The 20456-nt window shown below is 41.8% G+C and overlaps 1 protein-coding gene across 1 annotated transcript in view; it reads right to left on the bottom strand.

The window, feature by feature from the left end:
• Window positions 1-6149: 6149 nt before the first annotated feature.
• The window catches only part of LOC306932800 (cadherin-4-like), a gene marked incomplete at its 5' end in the record, with an annotated part of 241182 nt that continues 226875 nt past the window's right edge, over window positions 6150-20456 (bottom strand). The window contains 5 exons of the mRNA XM_079514730.1: window positions 6150-7555; window positions 8728-8892; window positions 9423-9562; window positions 10063-10299; window positions 10858-11097. Of these exons, the coding sequence (XP_079370856.1) occupies window positions 7349-7555; window positions 8728-8892; window positions 9423-9562; window positions 10063-10299; window positions 10858-11097 (989 nt within the window). The 3' untranslated portion in view covers window positions 6150-7348. The remainder of the gene's footprint in view (window positions 7556-8727; window positions 8893-9422; window positions 9563-10062; window positions 10300-10857; window positions 11098-20456) is intronic.

Below are 20456 nucleotides of genomic sequence, written 5' to 3'. Positions count from 1 at the left end.
AATGTAAATGCTTATGCAACCAGTAGGGGAAATAGCGACTCCTCTTGGCTATTAATTAGAACTGCAGGGTTTTCATTAATTCCGCACTGGCTTAATTTTCAAGATCGAAAGCTTGTCGCCTCACTCGCCTGATACCCATGTACAGATCATAACTCTCCCTCTTTCTCCATCTCAGACACAATCACACAAACAAGCTCTGTTCTTTGATGCCTGATTTATACCTTGGCCTACAACAGTGTCACCCGCTGAAAATAGCTGACCTACTGTACAAGCATGTACATGTACTCAGACAGTGACGCTGTGTTGTGGGGTAGCTGTGGAAACCCCTGCCAATGTCGACTAGTTGTCTGTCTGCCTGCCTGCCTTTCTCTTTTGGGTTGGCTGGGTACCCCAAAATTACAACGAAATTTAAAAAAAATACGGCAATTTTTTTCCGAAATGCACCACACAGCCCAGGGGGGCCCTGAAATGTTGTCTAGCCCGGGGGCCCTTGGGAGGGTAAATCCGGCCCTGCATGTACTACTGTAGGTATGCTATTTTCAGCATGCAACACCATCGCACGACAAAGCATGTATTCAAGGTCAAGGTAAACTGTATTGTCCACAAACTTTATTGTCCACAAGGGACATTTGTCTTGGGCTTTCACCCCTGCTGCAGCCACATGCACAAAACATCAGAGACATAACAGAGGAATTAGGCATGAGGCTGATTACCTATGCTGTCATACCACCAGAAGGGTCCAGAAACCCTTTTGCCATGATAACAGAGCTCTCTTCAATGACGAATGTTTATTTTATGACCATGCTGTTAAAAAGTATCTCTCTCACATGCACATACACGCGCGCACACACCCATGACTCCCCTAGATCCACAATTCCAAGAGACATAGAAGCACTTTGACACCTGTCACACCTCCAGTTGTGTCAAAGCTCTGAACAAGAACTGTCCAGAGAGAGCTAAAACAATCGATGAAGTTAAGAGGGAGGGAGTGAAAAAGGAGTGAGATTAGTGGTGTCTTGCTGTGCGCTCACTGGAACGCTAGCAGGCTAATTGCTTGGAGACCAAAGCGAGGAGCTGGACAGCAGAGGGGAGCAAAAGGAATCAATGGTTAGAAGTTGAGGTGATGTATGCAGGGAGTGCGTCTAACAGACTAGCCCTGCCTGAGGTCAAAGGGGGTAAATGTAACATATAGCCCTTTGCCCTGCACTCCATAAGCAGCAATATATGCCCTAAGGGGGATTCCTCTTTGGATGAAGGGTAGATGTTTGGTTTACCACGTGCAAGACAAAGGTTCAAATTGTGTTAAAGCCCACTTCAGTCTAGAGCTTTAATCAGACCTGAAAGGTTGAGCCCAGCAAGTCCTGGCTGGGACGACAAAATTCTGTCCAAACCTTAGAGTTTATTTGGCCCGAGCCCGATTGCAGCGGCACTTTTTTTTTTACCAAATAGCCTATGTACTGTAGATATTGTCTTGATATTGTGTTATATCATGAAATACCAAAATAGTGAAATATCCAATTTACAAACTCAAAGCACATTATAGCCTACAGTAGCCTGTAAAAACGGTTTAAGTGATTAAAACAAAGAAAATACATTGTTTGTTTGTCATATATTACAATATAATATACAATATCTAGTCTGTCTCATATCATGACCAATTTATTATTGTGAGATTGGCCAGCCCTAATATGTCATACAACCAATGGTCACAGAGCTCACTAGAAGTTGTCATTGCAATAGGATTCTAATTTCTATAGGTAGATGATCTGCAGGTCATGTGTTTCTCCCTAAAATATTATTTGGGTACTTCAATAGCCGCAATTTGCAACTCTAGATTTTGTATAATGGGATGAATCTAGAGTTGCAATACCCTCCATTGACTCCCCACTCATCCAAATTGCTTTTGCGATCTGCTTGTATTAAACGACGTTAAACTCACCAACATTAACCTGTAGGGAAAACTTGAATTGTCCTCTTTCAATCTGCAAAGCATTTGTTTCATATAAATCCACATAGACATGTTATGAGCTACTTTCTGTCAAGAAATTCTGTGCAGGTGATTATTTTTCTATTAAACTGCATTATGTGTAAATTCGAAACAGGTGGTACGCAGGGCCATTCAGTGACTTCGATGAGTGCTTCCAAACTCCAACACTTAAAAAAAGAATCACCTGCACAGAATTTCTTGACAGAAAGTAGCTCATAACACAAAATCTGCAAATTGCGGCTAGTGCTGATCTAGGGTTAGCCTAACCCTAACCCTAACCTCTAAGGTAACTTTAATGCTATATATTTAGCCTCTGCAGTGCAGGCCCAATATGCTGTTCTACGCCAATTAGCCTCGTTTACCAGTGATTTTGTTTCATAACAGAACACAGGCTAAAATCAACTCCAAATAATTCAAAACAAAGTCTTTCATTTTTGTAATCAATGTGTGTGTGCGTAAGAGTGGTTGAACCAAAAACAGAATCTCATGTGGCGCATTCATTCTGCTACGCACACCTGTGGCTTGATGGTGACATACCAAGCACGGTCAGGACCTGGACGAATTAGTGAAATCTTGATTGTGGCGAGATCAAGTCAAACCAAGACTAGTCAGATCTGGTCCAGAATATCACCTTCAACCAACATACATTCTGCCCACACATAACTAGTCAGATCTGGCACAGAATAAGCAATATTATTTCAACTGGTGAAGTGATCTGGCCTAGTCCTGGACGTCACCGGAGTCACCGGACGTCATCATAATGTCATCATGGCGTCATTTGGCTTGCTGGGTAATTATCCAAGGCGACCAGTAGGGACATTTAGTCAAGAAATAAAATGTAATCTGCAGAGGCCCACATGTGAAAGCTATCATATTGTTCATTCTCCCTCCATTTATTTTCATGTATGATGACAATTTCACGAAGCAAAGAGGGAGCATTTCAAGAGTTTCAATTAATGAATTAATAGCAGCCAGATGGCTATTCGTTTATCTGTCAAATTGTATTCCTGCAGAACAGATGGCAATAGAATTTAGTTTGGAGACAATTAAATCTATCTATAAAAAAAAAAATACAAATAAATGGTGTGTGTGTGTGTGTGTGTGTGTGTGTGTGTGTGTGTGTGTGTGTGTGTGTGTGTGAGCGTGCGTGCGTGCGTGCGTGCGTGCGTGCGTGCGTGCGTGCGTGCGTGCGTGCGTGCGTGCGTGCGTGCGTGACCGTGTGTGTGCGCGTGCGTGTGTGTGCTTATTTTTGCTTGAAAAAGAAGTACACATAAGCATGAACCCAATATACTTTACACAACACAGATGATAGTGTTGGCAAGCCAAGCCATGAAAGCTGCCACATCACGTGGAGGCAACCCATAGTCACTATTGACTGAATACAATTCCAAACTTTGTTGGAATTAGAATCCTTTACAGATGTATATGTACTACTTATGTAGTTATGTTTTCTGCATATTTTGTATATGCAGCATATGTGTTTTCTCCATTGAAGTTTATGAGACATGACGCATCATAAATAATCAAATCCATAATCGATAATCCATTTGATCAGTGCCGAATCAACCCCTCCCAGGGCCCTGGAGCTACACCATGCACGCGCGCGTAATTCACAATCAAGAACGACACTTTTTGCATTCTATTCTATCCATTCTAAATATATAAATCTATAACATATACAATATAATATACATAATAAATATAATTAATGAATAGAATATACCATCTTATCAGTGGAACACCCAGGATAATTTATCCATTTTCCTCCTCCCTGTATCTTGTGAATATAAGTGTAGGCCTAATATTGTGTACATTGCTTTAAACTGATTGATGCTTGGACATTGCTTTTGTTCTACACTCAAACTGTGTTACACCCGCAATAGAAACACAAAAACTTGTCATTGTGGTATTTCTGTTTAGAATCTATCTCCCTGCTCTTAATGTTTAATGATGGTGTTTGATTGTGCCGAGCAGGGAGAAAATTGTAGCAGAGCCGAACGCCTTAAAATATTATATGCACACGTATTCTCATTATATATATTGGTTAAATCTATTCGTGAGTTATGTGACTGAAATTGACATAACTGTTTACAAAACGCTCTACCCCCTCCAACTGTATATACTTTCCCCATTTTCAACTGTTTTTATTATATTTTGGCATTTTACAAACAAGCAGAGCCATTTTGAATAGCAACAAAATTTGCACAATAATTGAGCTGTAGACCTACCAGAAAAAAGGGTCTTGTTGAACCTTGATCCTTGGGCATTGATACACCTCAAATGCTTGTCTACTTTGCTGATCGGGAAATGGCAATAGCCATTTCCCGATCAGCAACTTCTCCAGTGACTCTTTTTGATACAGAAGACAGTCATGGCGGCAAGAAAAACTGTAAAAAAAAAATCCTAAATGAGTTAATAGCACAGGCAGACTTCACATACTGTACTAGAGCATGTCTGGAATAAATGTCAGAGCTGAAATTGACATGTAAATATGAAATAAATGCTTAAATATGTAGCTAGGTGTAATGTTAGAGAGATAACACAGAAGTGAACCTTTCAAGCCTGTTTTCTCAACTCGCAGCAAGACATTACTCTATAAGCCATATCTCCAAAACTGGTGGGTCAAACTGAACAACCAATAGACCTATGTCAATTTAAAGCTATGATTCCCTGCTTCCATATGACATGAAAAACATAAAAAAATAATTAGCCTCGGTCAGAAACTGTCACAATATAGTGATGGTCAGTATGCTTTGGGTGATAGCAGAGTAGAAGGACTCCATCAGGATTTACTGTGACACCCTGCATTTCCGTAAGTGCCTAAGGGCATAACAGGCGCTGTCTCGGCTTCTTTGCCACAGACTCAGTGTACATCCTCCATGCCAGTTCCTTGGTGATGTACAGCAAGGTACTTGAAGCTGCTCACTCTCTCCTCTGGTGACCCAGCGATCAAGAGGACTCAGTAGGACTTCTATCGATTCTTGCAGAAGTCCATAATTATTTCCCCGAACTTCAGCAAGAGGCAGTTGTCTTGGCATGCCTGTGAGAGTACTGCCACATCCTCCATGACCTCTTCTAGTCATTTGAGATCATGCCCAGCCCAGCCCACCACCAGTGTGTCATCAGCAAACTTGGCCATAACCTTAATGGAGAGAGAATGACATTAAAAAATGTCAAAGGTAGAATAAGCGTAACAATGAAATATCAACTTAAGCACGTACTGTATTATTACAAGATGGAATGTCCATAATAAAGATCCGGCTTATCTCCTTCTCTGTCCTCCCCTCACTCGTGAACAAGACCCCGAGATACTTAAACACCTTCACCTGGGGTAATGTCTCATTCCCTACCCGGACTCACTGCACAATCCATCGGTTTCCTGCTGAGAACCATGGCTTCAGATTTGGAGATGCTGATCCTCATCCCATCCGCCGTACACTCAACTGCAACCGGTCCAGTGAGAGCTGAAGAAAGGACCGATGGTGCCATCAGGACCACATCATCTGCAAAAAGCAGTGAAGGAACCCTTATCTCACCGAGCCGTATACCCTCTCCGCCACGACTTCGCCTCGAGATCCTGTCCATGAAAATCACAAACAGGATAGGTGTGCAGCCCTGGAGGAGGCCAACACCCATATATATATATATATATATATATATATATATATAGTGGAATGAAAAGTGATTAAGACGCCCCTTGGCTAATGTGATTCATTTGTGTAATTTAAAGACAACAACTTGTCTTCCGCAACAACAGCTATTTATAACTCTGTACAGATCTTCAAAGTGCAGATGTCACAATCTTTTTCATGAAGTTTGAAGTTCTGAAAGGAGACAGATTGTGAGTGTTGCCAAATCCCTGGCTGAGGCTCAGCTCTCTCCCTTACTATGACAGGGACTGGCAACAGAGATTGTACATCAAAAATCTGTTTTAATAACACTGAATAAGACAATCCCTCCCCCCATTTTTTTTTAAATAATACATTAAACAAACTACAGACGAAAAGATGATTACACGATTAGTGCTCACACAATTCAGTATGTAATCCTAGAAGTGTTTGATGTCATCTAGTAGTCCATGAATCATATTTTTTATTTTATTTTTTCAACACATTTACCTCACAATAACTGGTATCATGTTGATAACCTTTGGGTGTGTAGATAAACATGCAAAACCCCACCTGAACTTAAATAACCCTCGTATGTACTTCAAATAGCAATGGAAAAGGTAAAGTGGTTCATCATTTTTTATCAAAACTCAGCAACACGCCTTATCAAGTGTTACAGTAGGTGCAAAATAATCAGACCTCAAAACGAACACAAACACTATCAAAGCCATGATTAACAAGGACACATCTTCTTTCCAATGTCGTACGTCCATTCTTGTTATTTGATCACATTCAAGTTGACTATGATCTAGGAGCTCAGATGTGCCAGACAAAACATACATTTGTCTGTAACTTATCATGAGCCATTGTTGGCTTATAAACAGAACACCTTCATATGTCAGTGATGCCTCCAGAAGCAGCACTAACGTGTCCCGCAGCTACCATGGCCCTGCAGGAAATCACAATTAGCATGGGAAGGTCCAAGTTAAAGGGTCATGGGTCATATGGTGGGCAGGTAAGCCCATGAAATGAAAACCAATCCTGAGTTAGCAGGAGTCTGCAAGATACGCACCACTGAAGGCACTTCTTAAACAACAGTGCTTCTCTTCTAAGTAATTCAATATCAAGTAGCCTTCCACACAGGAAGGACTTAAATTTCTGTACTGTCTGTTTTTTCTTTAGTTCTCAAAGCAAGCAGCAGAGCCTAATGTATAATATCTGCACAACGACAGACAGAAGGGCTTTTGGTGAAGAAAGAGTATAGTGAACCCTCAGCAACAGTAAATGGCTCACCTCTTAAGGGGAGTTTGGATGACAGAATCTAAACTCAAACCCCAATAAACATGAAATCAGACAAACAAAATTAACACCTACGTCTCGCATAAATTATAATAAAAAAAGCACATTTTTTTTTAAATACAAACAATCGGAAGCCTGCAGTCCTAGGCTCCATTTTCAGTCTGGAACAGCTCCATTTTCAGTCATTTTCAGTTTTAGAGCTGGAGAGAAGGCTAAGAAATGGCACCCAGAACTGCCTCTCGGCACGGTCCACTGTGGCAGATCATTTGATTGGTCGGTTGGTTTGTCAGTGTGTGTTGTCATCATTATGTGTGTTCAGGAACAGCGTTCAGCCCTGATTTGTTGGGGGATAGAGCATGGCAGGCCAACTGACAGGGCAGAGGTGTGTGTGTTTGTGTCTGCACGTGTACGTATGTGTGTGTGTGTTGGAGCACATGTGTGACATGCACAGAGTTTAATCTTCGTCGCCTCCTCCATACATGTCCGCCAGCTTTTTGAAGCGGGGGCCCCAGTCGTTGAGGTAGTCATAGTCTTGGTCTCCTGTGCTGGAGGAGTTGAGGGAGCTGACGGAGCCGGCGGTGGAGCCGCCGCCCTCGTAGTCGAACACCAGCAGGGAGTCGTAGGGAGGGGCCGTGGGGTCGTTGTCCGCTGCTCGTAGACCCTTGGACAGCACAGAGAGAAAAGAACACAGCCATCAGTATCCACCAGGCTATAGAAACAAGAATTAAAGTTACAAAGGGAGCATTGAGGCGATAAAAAAAAAAGAAAAAGGTGTTTGGGCCGCTACACGGCAGCACTCACTCCTACGTTGCACCGCTGTTCCGACTGATATGTCTGGTCCATCAGCTGGAACTATAGTGCTCCAGGAGGACCAACAAAAATACATGTACACGACAGTTTTTACAAAATATCATTGTTTGTATCTTTCTTTGAGAGTTACATTAGATTAGACACAAAGCATAACTTTCAAAACTATCAGGTAGAAATCGAGGATGTTATTGTGAATTTGCATAATTTTGCAGGGAACTGATGATTTTGTTACCCCCATCCTAACCTCTAATCTTAGCTACATGTTTAAGCATTTATTTCATATTTAGATAGTCGATCTCAGCTCTGACATTTATGTCAGACATATGTGAAGAGTATACCTGTGCTATTATCCTCAAATTGGATTAAAAAAATAAAATTACAATAATACGTTTATCCGCTTTCCTGAACAATGGCCAGCCCCACGATGAGAAATTTAGACACAGATGTGGATGAAGAAATTGGGCAGAGTTAGGACATTTTCCTGATCCTTGCTTTTCAAGGGTCTATTTTAACATTAGGCCCATAGGGTTAGGTTTAGCTGTAGGTTTAGGTTAGGGGAATTATAATGAGCCCACATTATTAATTCTTTATCTGCCACTAGGTGGCAGCAGAGGGTAGGTAAGCCTTGCCGGGGCTATTTCCCCATATTTGGGTACTTTTCATTTCCGGTTTCCCAGGTTGGAGACGATGTTTATCTTTCGCCAGAAACGTTACCATGTCGGGTGTGATGCGATATAAAATCACAAACCACATCCGAACCTCAGATGGATGATCACCACGGACAGTGCCACATTTTTCAGAGATAACAGCCAAAGAAGATGCTACTTTGAATTGGACCCTATGGGACATGCGCGCACGTATCCTGGTGCTGGTGGTGTTAAAAGTAGATATCCGGCGAAACCGTTTCATATTTGATATAAAGCTTTATGTACAAGATAGGCATATCTGATATCGTAGCATACAAAGTGTGTAGCGGGATAGTACGCAAAATATCGTACTTAGCATAGAAAGAGTTAGGCTCACCTCATGGATGAAGTCTCCTATGTCTCCAGGGTGGGGGATGAGAGGCCGGATGGGATACTGTGACTCAGGGATGATGGGGCGTTCGTCCACCCTGCGGACACCTGGAGGCTTACTGATGATGTGTTCCAGAGAGTCTGGCTGCTGAAGCTGGCTCAGGTCATAGTCCTGTCACAGGGAAACAGCTTGATCAGTGTTGCTTATTGAGACAGATGCTACTGTAGATATGTAATTTAGCCGGGAACGATGCAAGTTGGGAATGCATGCCCCATCTGGTTATATAATACCTGTTGTCATTATACGTGTTGTACCCATCTATCTGTCTGGTCTGTGTCCCTTTTATGCCCATATAATAGAGATCTTTCTCTATCTGTCTGTGTGTCCTTTTTATAGCCAATTGCCCATACCAACCGCCAATCTGTCAATTTAGATACATGTAAGGTTTAAGGTCTACTTGTGCTCCTACTGTAGTTACTTTGTAGCACATACTTGTTTTCTTAGCAACTGTAATTCCTCCACCACCACACCTGGTGTTGACTGACATGGGTTAATTTCCCTTCATTTAGTGATTTTGCTCAGTTATATACTAAATGCCTGAATTGTAAATTGTGTACCCAGGTGTTCAAACGAGGAGTGTGTACCCAGGTGTTCAAACGAGGAGTGTGTACCCAGGTGTTCCATCATGTCAGTGCACTCACCTGGTCCTCCTCGCCTCCTCCCTCCTCGTCATATTTCAGGATGTTATCTCGGACGTCGTCCTCAGGATCGATGAGAAGCTGCTTCGTATGCCTCTCCTTTTCTCTGCGCTTCATCCACACCACGAACAGAAGCACCATACCTGTAGGAACACAGCCATCATGTTTAACTTCAACCAGGTGCTCCACACGGCTACAAAACACCATCATACTTAAGGAAAGAAACAACACTCAAAAGTATGCTACAAAAGTCTACCTTTAAAAAATATGAAGGTGAAAGGAGTGATTTGCACGCACGCAGTATGGCTACAGGTGCAGCTGTACATACTGTACATCTGTTTAAAAATCCCATGAGTGCTGCAACACATGGGAACAAAGGAACCCGGCAGCGTAATGTGTTTGTATAGAGACTTGTATGTCAACAGATGCAGTAGAGGATTCCCATGACAGAGGCATTCATCTATAATACCAACTACTGTACTGTTTATGTGTTACCTGCTGAATGTTTTATGCTATCCCAACACAATCTGCTTGGGAGAGATGCCAATCAAAGAAAATCAATGGCAGTTTTGACATTATGGCTGTGTGTGACTGTGTGTGCGTGCATGCATGCGTGCATGTGTGTGTGTGTGTGTGTACTTACTGAGAAGAATGATGATGCAGATAAGTATAGAAATGATGGCTCCAGTGCCCAGCCCGGCTGCAGCCACAGCCCCCAGGGTGGTGCAGTCTCCGTTCTCATCGCAGGGGCACACCTTCAACCTGATGATAGACCTATTGGACAGGGGAGGGTTCCCCGAGTCCGACACGATTACAGGGACCTCGTACATCCCCGGCTCCAAATACACTTGGTACCGCAAACCCAAACGGGCATAGTCCCCTGTGACGAGAGAGAGAGAGAGAGAGGAGTTGCTACTGATGAAAATAACACACATTCATTCAAACAATGGTCATTTGGTATTAAAACAATTGGCATATTAGTTATTATTCTGGGGAAAGCGTGTCACAGCTACAATAAATGCTTCGGTGTAAGAAAGATACCGATCTCCTAACTCAGATCCAATGCTTCATGAAAGTAAACATTTTGGCAGACAAGCTGTCTTCTATATAGGATGAAAAAGAACGGATAGACAGAGCTTTATTGATCCCATGGGAGACATTCAGTTGTCATCGCAGAAGCAGCATTTCTGCCAGAACTATCTTTAATACTAAAGTTGGAGTTATACGTTTGCGGCATCTTCCTTAGACCTTGCTTGTGTTCCTGATAATTGCACCTCATCAACAGGAGCACACCTCTACTTTCTTCCACAAGGTATGCTTATAAAAGGATCGCACTGTAGAGCACTTCAATACAGATCCTATAACTTGTTCTGGTATGAGTATCTGGTACTAGAACATCCATACTGTATATGATCCTCTGCCTACGACCTCTCCTCACCGTTGATCCGGGTTATGGTCCAGTTACGCCGAGCGCTGGAGGGGAAGCTGGGCAGCTCGAAGACAAAGGGCCCAGCGTTGGGCTCGATGTCGGCATCGACGGCCGTGATGTTGACTCCGTTGGCATTCCTGTTCACCCGCTCACAGATCTGAGCCTCCTTGGGTACCAGCGCCGGGGGGTTGTCATTAATATCTATCAGGTATATCTGCAGAGTCCCCGTCCCGCTGGCTGCAGGAGAGCCTGGAAGCATGAATGAGAGCAGGAGGAGAATTTGAGGTCCACAAGACACAATGGAAGGGATTGATGGAGAAGGAAGTGGAGAGAATGAGACGGCCAAGCGAAGGCAGACAGGGAGAAGGACAATAATGGAAGGCAGGGGGGTTGGACAGGGGGATGAGATGAAGAGCAGGAACAGAGTGGAGAGGGAAGAGTAGGGCAGAGAAAACAATACAGTCCTGTAGTGAACGAGAAGCTCTGCTCCAGATGGAGGTTGAGATTTTGTATTTGTCAAATGAGAGAGATGGAAGAGAGAGGCCAGAGGAGAATTTCTGTTTTCCACCTCTGCTCTTCCCACTCTGTCAGCAGCGATACATGCACAACACAGCCGAACACCCAGAGAGGCACAGATGTTCAGTAATGATGACTCTAACACAGTAAAAGAAGTCCACGTCTGGGTGGACATACGATTTCTGACAGAAAGATTTAGACAGAAAAAAAGCATTTTGGAAGAATCAGATTAATAAAGCCTCCAGCATTGAGGGAGTAAGAAAGCAGTTTGCGTGTGTGCGTGCCTGTGTGCTGTGAAGGACAAAGGATTGCCTCAGACTCAGAATTAGTGATTTGTGAGCAGCAGAGCTGTTTATTGAGCGTGTGTCAGGGGTTGGCAACCCTTGGCTGCCTTCAATTAACAATCATTTCCCCACCACGCCCCACCAAGCCAGAGGGGAACTATCCCTAGAACCCACCGTGTGGCTGAGATAAGGGCTATTTCATTAGAGAGAGAGAGAGAGAGAGAGAGCGAGAGCGAGAGAGAGAGAGACTGACTGACTGCAGGTTGTAAGGACACGCACGCACGCACGCACGCACGCACGCACACACACACACACACACACACACACACACACACACACACACACACACACACACACACACACACACACACACACACACACACACACACACACACACACACACACACACACACACACACACACACACACACACACATTGAATTCTGTTCATCTCAGCCAGGCATGGAGGACATGCAGAAGCAGCTTGCTCAGCTGATAGGAGAATTATGTGGGCTTTAACAAGCTAAATAAATAATTATGTTTGTGTAAATTCCTGGAAAGGATTTGTATTAAGTTTCTCTTATTGGTGGCATGCTGAGCAATTTGAAAAGGTACTTATGTTCTTAGAAGACAAAACAACAACATACAGTAGGTGTGTGTGCTGTAGGTGTAAGGCAGATGGTGCAGGGACATGATAATTATGGGGTGCCGTATGGGCCATAATTCAAACTCACCTCTCACACACACTACTGAAAATGTTGCCTCACACACACACAACTGAAACCTCTCATACACTATAGTGAAACCTCTCATACACTATAGTGAAACCTCTCACACACTATAGTGAAACCTCACACACACACTACTGAAAATGTTGCCTCTCACACACACAACTAAGATGCGCCCACACACACAACTAAGATGCGCGCACACACACAACTAAGATGCGCGCACACACACAACTAAGACGCGCGCACACACACAACTGAAAACCTCGCATACACTATAGTGAAACCTCTCATACACTATAGTGAAACCTCTCACACACTATAGTGAAACCTCACACACACTATAGTGAAACCTCACACACACTATAGTAAAACCTCACACACACTATAGTGAAACCTCACACACACTATAGTGAAACCTCACACACACACTACTGAAAATGTTGCCTCTCACACACACAACTAAGATGCGCGCACACACACAACTAAGATGCGCGCACACACACAACTAAGACGCGCGCACACACACAACTGAAAACCTCGCATACACTATAGTGAAACCTCTCATACACTATAGTGAAACCTCTCACACACTATAGTGAAACCTCACACACACTATAGTGAAACCTCACACACACTATAGTAAAACCTCACACACACTATAGTGAAACCTCACACACACTATAGTGAAACCTCACACACACACTACTGAAAATGTTGCCTCTCACACACACAACTAAGATGCGCGCACACACACAACTAAGATGCGCGCACACACACAACTAAGACGCGCGCACACACACAACTGAAAACCTCACATACACTATAGTGAAACCTCACACACACTATAGTGAAACCTCACACACACTATAGTAAAACCTCACACACACTATAGTGAAACCTCACACACACTATAGTGAAACCGCGCACACACACAACTAAGATGCGTGCACACACACAACTAAGATGCGCGCACACACACACAACTAAGATGCGCGCACACACACAACTAAGATGCGCGCACACACACAACTAAGATGCGCGCACACACACTACTGAGATGCGCACACACACACTACTGAGATGCGCGCACACACACAACTGAAAACCTCGCATACACTATAGTGAAACCTCTCATACACTATAGTGAAACCTCTCACACACTATAGTGAAACCTCACACACACTATAGTGAAACCTCACACACACTATAGTGAAACCGCGCACACACACAACTAAGATGCGCGCACACACACAACTAAGATGCGCGCACACACACAACTAAGATGCGCGCACACACACAACTAAGATGCGCGCACACACACAACTAAGATGCGCGCACACACACAAGTAAGATGCACGCACACACACAACTAAGACGCGCGCACACACACAACTGAAAACCTCTCATACACTATAGTGAAACCTCACACACACTATAGTGAAACCTCACACACACTATTGTGAAACCTCACACACACTATAGTGAAACCTCTCATACACTATAGTGAAACCTCACACACACTATAGTGAAACCTCACACACACACTACTGAAAATGTTGCCTCACACACACACAACTAAGATGCGCGCACACACACAACTAAGATGCGCGCACACACACAACTAAGATGCGCGCACACACACACAACTGAGATGCGCGCGCGCACACAACTGAGATATATATATATATATATATATATATATATATATATATATATACATATATACAGTATATATACAGTATATATATATATATATATACTGTATATATATATATATATGATAATTTTATCTAAACAACTATTTTTTTGAGTGGTGTAAACCACTCCTACGACTGGCTTTGTTAGTTTACGTGTCTGTCTGTCTGTCTGTCTGTCTGTCTGTCTGTTCGCTCAAAAATGAGCATGGTTGCTATGGTCACCCAGTTCACACGGGTGTGATTTCATTACGTCAGACATTACGTCAGACCACAGCTGATCAGTCTATATAAGACCTTACACCACTCAGTTCACACGGTTGTGATTTATATATATATATATATATATATATATATATATAGATAGATAGATAGATAGATAGATAGATAGATAGATAGATAGATAGATAGATAGATAGATAGATAGATATACAGTGTATATATATATATATATAGAGAGAGAGAGAGATGATAATTTTATCTAAACACCTATTTAACTAACATGATTTAATATAATATTCCACATTATTTTATTATAGTCTCTACCAGGAGGGTGGTGGAGATTCTGATTTTGCCCTACCCCCCCCCCTTACACATACCAAAACAAACAAACAAAGAAAACAAAAATGTTTTGACACCCCCTCTATGGGGTTTCCAATTGTAATGACTCCACACTGATGAATGGGAAACCCCACAGACCCACATGATGCCACAATCTCAGGGGTCTGAGTTTTATGACTGGTTGCAATCTCTACTCTTTTGTCTAGTATTTTACTGTTTTCTAATAGTTTACTATAATAATCCTTCCTGCATCTCCTTACAATATTTGTTATCTTATTTTTGAGTGGTGCAAACCACTCCAACAACTGGCTTTGTACCCGTGTACCCGTGTTTGTACCAAAAAAACGAGCATGGTTGCTATGGTTAGTATGTGACGTATGTGACGAAAATCAGTATGAAAATAGAGACATGGTTACTATGGTCACTGACATTACGTCGACTTTTTTTGCAGAGTATACTGATGACGAGTGAATGATACTTATTGGACAACCTTTTTCATAGGACAGACACCTTTTCTCTACTCACTCGTTTCCCAGAGCAGAGGAGGGCTATGGACAGTTCAGAGACCTGCCTACCAGTGACATTGTCTGTAGAAGATTTCATTTTATTTTATTTCATTATTAATACAAGAGCAACATGGCTTCTATTTTATCATGCTAACTTATCCCTTGAATAGAAAGCCTGCTGTTTCTATTCTGATTGGCCGTTGATAATGTCACCATGGGGCGGGTTCCTTAAATGTCCACACCCCCTCTCTTAGACACAGACTGAGAAGAAGACAAAAATGGCATCATGATATTAATGATGATGTCAATATATCATATAATGACCATTAGTGGCAACCAATTATCTGAATATAGTTTGAAAATGGGTAGAATAATTACATTTGCTGCTTAGACTAGAGGACAACTTCAAACATTTTCACCATATCTTCATATAATTTGTCCTCACTAATGCTCATTGTAAAATGCCAGCATTTCTGTGTCACTGTGTCTCAAAGGTTGGCTATGGAGAGTTTCTTAAACCTGCCTACCAGTGACATTATTTATGGTCCAATCTAATAGATAGAAGCCATTGTTCTTGCATCAATAAAAAGATGAAATAAAGGTTGAAATTATATTGTTTTAAACTAGAAAAGCAGTTCCCTGATCCAGTCCAGTCCAGGTTCGAATGTGTTGTTATAGCAACCACAGATAGCACCTCTATGTAAACCTAGACATATCTGACCCTCCTTCATTCAAAAACTTTTACAAAATAATAATTTTCAATAATTTCTAGCACAAAGTATGTGGAAGTTGTCGACTTTAGAGAAGTAGAAAAGCAGTGCTGAAATGTGGATGATGTACAGTAGAAAATGTATTAAAGCTGAAGAAAAGTTACAAAAAAATTACAAAAAGTTACATTTGTAAAATTTGTAAAAAGAAAAGTACAAGCATAAATAAGTTTGAACAACATTTCTAGCTTCAATTAAGTATGTGGAAGTAGTAGGATGCCAAAAAAAATGGTGGAATAAAGTAAGTAAAGTTATAACTGCTATGAATAATGCTTTAATTACAAACAATGTATTCATGATGAATTAAGTATTCACTATTGCAAAATACTAATGCTAAATAGTGTATAGTTGCCTATAAGGGACCGGTCGAAATTTAAATAGGGGTACCCCTGGAGGAAATGTATGTGTCCTGATATAAAATAACATCACCCTCCCTGTGAATGAAAATAGGTGAACAGGTGATTAAACAAAAAGGAATCACCCTCCCCTATTAATTAATATCACATTTACCTGAGTATTATTTATTCCTAACATTAATCTGCTAGCGTTTTTAATATGTGAGAAAATAAAGTGACCGCAAAAATCGCGAAAAAAAACTGTCCGCTGTGAGGCTTGAACTCACGGCCAACGCTGACAATGGTCTCGAAGTCTAACGCCTAACACAGCAAGCTATGGAAGCTATTTAGAAGTGGGGGCCAAGCACAATGATTGACGGAGAACAATGAAAACCGGTCCTGTTGGGAAGAACCAAGTGAAAGCAACAGAGGGGTATCGTTGACCAAAGTTGTACTTTAATTCAGAAAAGCTGTAGTATTAGATATATATATAAAACCCGGACTATTTTATTATCAAAATTGGATCACCCTCCCTTGGACTCGAAATAAAATTAGCTCACCCTCCCTCTGACTAAAATTAATAAGACATGGCCCTCCCCTATTTTCCTCCAGGGCCCCCTTTTCTAAATTTCGACTGGTCCCTAACTGTGTTTGTGGGTGAAATTTACATCGGCAATCAGACAAACCAGAAGTAGGGAGTAGAAAACTGGAAGTGGTATTTGTTCTTTGGAAGTCTGTGGGACCACCCACCAAGTTGAGCATGCTCGGAATTGGAGTTATGGCCCAGCCAATAGGAAGCCAGTGGGGGCGGGGCTTAATATGTTACAGCCTGTTTTGTAAGACTACCCACCAAGTTTGAGACCTGTAGCATGCTTGGGACCAGGGTTATGGTTGTACATAGGCCAGCCAATAGGAAGACAGTGGGGGACTGTGTATGGAATTAGATCTACAAATCATGGGGATGGGACTGTGTATGGAATTAGATCTACAAATCGTGATGATGGGACTGTGTATGGAATTAGATCTACAAATCATGGGGATGGGACTGTGTATGGACCAACACCATATGGTCATGGCACAGATGTGAATTGCCTCGAGTCTGGTTTGAACCCACAACCTTCTGCATGTAAGGCAAACGCTCTAACCACTACACTGAGGCTGCCCAATTCCACTTTCACTTTCGTGTACCTCTCACACACACTACTGAAACTTTCACTTTCGTGTACCTGGCTCACACACACTACTGAGAGTGTCTCACACATGCTAGTAAGGCGCGCGCGCACGCACGCACGCACGCACGCACGCACGCACGCACGCACGCACGCACGCACGCACACACACACACACACACACACACACACACACACACACACACACACACACACACACACACACACACACACATGATTTGTAGATCTAATTCCATACACAGTCCCATCCCCATGATTTGTAGATCTAATTCCATACACAGTTCCAGCCCCATGATTTGTAGATCTAATTACATACACAGTCCCATCCCCATGATTTGTAGATCTAATTCCATACACAGTCCCATCCCCATGATTTGTAGATCTAATTCCATACACAGTCCCATCCCCATGATTTGTAGATCTAATTCCATACACAGTCCCATCCCCATGATTTGTAGATCTAATTCCATACACAGTCCCATCCCCATGATTTGTAGATCTAATTCCATACACAGTCTCATCCCCATGATTTGTGGATCTAATTCCATACATAGTCCCATCCCCGTGATTTGTAGATCTAATTTCATGCACAGTCTCATCCCCATGATTTGTGGATCTAATTCCATACATAGTCCCATCCCCGTGATTTGTAGATCTAATTTCATGCACAGTCTCATCCCCATTATTTGTGGATCTAATTCCATACATAGTCCCATCCCCGTGATTTGTAGATCTAATTTCATGCACAGTCCCATCCCCATGATTTGTAGATCTAATTCCATACACAGTCCCCCACTGTCTTCCTATTGGCTGGCCTATGTACAACCATAACCCTGGTCCCAAGCATGCTACAGGTCACCAACTTGGTGGGTAGTCTTACAGAACAGGCTGTAACATATTAAGCCCCGCCCCCACTGGCTTCCTATTGGCTGGGCTTTAAACAGCCATAACTCCAATTCCGAGCATGCTCAACTTGGTCCATGCAGTTTCTGCAGGAACTGCTTTTCTAGTTTAAAACAATATAATTTCAAACTTTGGCTAATGAGTCGGCCGGTCGGCCGCATGGGTCAGCCGGTCGGCCGCATGGGTCGGCCAGTCGCCCGTATGGGTCGGCCCGTTGGGAGGCCCATGGGTCGGTCGGTCGGGAGGCCCATAGGTCGGTCAATGAATCCTATAGGTCGGTTGGTAAATCTTATAGGTTGGTCGGTGCCGTAGGTCACCGTATGTCGTTACCAGATGTAATAAGTGCAATAGTGTAATAGGGTAATATGTGTAATAGGGTAATAGGGTAACATGTGTAATAGTGTAATAGGATAATACGTCTAATAGTGTAATAGGGTAATATGGTAATAGTGTAATATGTGTAATAGTGTAATAGTGTAATAGGCTAATACGTGTAATAGTGTAATAAGTGTAATAGTGTAATAGGCTAATTAGTGTAATAGGGTAATAGGGTAATAGGGTAATATGTGTAATAGTGTAATAGGGTAATATGTGCAATAGTGTAATAGGTTAATATGTGTAATAGTGTAATAGGCTAATAAGTGTAATAGTGTCATAAGTGTAATAGGGTAATATGTGTAATAGTGTAATAAGTGTAATAGGGTAATATGTGTAATAGTGTAATAGGCTAATTAGTGTAATAGGGTAATATGTGTAATAGGCTAATAAGTGTAATAGGGTAATAGTGTAATAGTTAATAGGGTAATATTTTAATAGGGTAATGTGTCATAGTGTCCTAATGTAATGTGTCTAATAGTATAATAGTGTCATAGTGTAATGTGTAATAGTGTTAGTGTACTATTACACATATCACACTAATGGTCATTATATGATATATTGACATCATCATTAATATTATGATGCCATTTTTGTCTTCTTCTCAGTCTGTGTCTAAGAGAGGGGGTGTGGACATTTAAGGAACCCGCCCCATGGTGACATTATCAACGGCCAATCAGAATAGAAACAGCAGGCTTTCTATTCAAGGGATAAGTTAGCATGATAAAATAGAAGCCATGTTGCTCTTGTATTAATAATGAAATAAAATAAATGAAATCTTCTACAGACAATGTCACTGGTAGGCAGGTCTCTGAACTGTCCATAGCCCTCCTCTGCTCTGGGAAACAGAGTGAGTAGAGAAAAGGTGTCTGTCCTATGAAAAAGGTTGTCCAATAAGTATCATTCACTCGTCATCAGTATACTCTGCAAAAAAAGTCACTCTTTTTCCTTCTGGCTTTTGCCATTTTCTCTGTGGTCCTGCAGCTCTGATGGCGTTGTTGGAGTCATTTTGGGCCTCCCATTCCCTCTCTCTCCATATATGGAGTACACTGATGTCATCAATATGATGTCACAGTCATAGTACTGATGGCTAATGGGTGGGCGGGCTACCCCATCACTATGAGTCAGAAATATGTCTGTATATGTATTAATAAATCACACCCGTGTGAACTGAGTGGTGCAAGGTCTTATATAGCCTGATCAGCTGTGGTCTGACGTAATGTCAGTGACCATAGTAACCATGTCTCTATTTTCATACTGATTTTCGTCACATACGTCACATACTAACAATAGCAACCATGCTCGTTTTTTTGGTACAAACACGGGTACACGGGTACAAAGCCAGTTGTTGGAGTGGTTTGCACCACTCAAAAATAAGATAACAAATATTGTAAGGAGATGCAGGAAGGATTATTATAGTAAACTATTAGAAAACAGTAAAATACTAGACAAAAGAGTAGAGATTGCAACCAGTCGTAAAACTCAGACCCCTGAGATTGTGGCATCATGTGGGTCTGTGTGGTCAGTGTGGAGTCATTACAATTGGAAACCCCATAGAGGGGGTGTCAAAACTCTCTCGCTCTATATATAAATATATATACACTGTATATCTATCTATCTATCTATCTATCTATCTATCTATCTATCTATCTATCTATCTATCTATCTATCTATCTATATATATATTAAAAAATAGTTGTTTAGATAAAATTATCATATATATATATATATATATATATATATATA

Source organism: Electrona antarctica (genome assembly GCF_951216825.1).
Source record: "Electrona antarctica genome assembly, chromosome: 2".
Taxonomy (NCBI): Eukaryota; Metazoa; Chordata; class Actinopteri; order Myctophiformes; family Myctophidae; genus Electrona; species Electrona antarctica.
The sequence above is the reverse complement of the archived record's forward strand: the minus strand, read 5'-3'. Positions and strand labels throughout refer to the sequence as shown.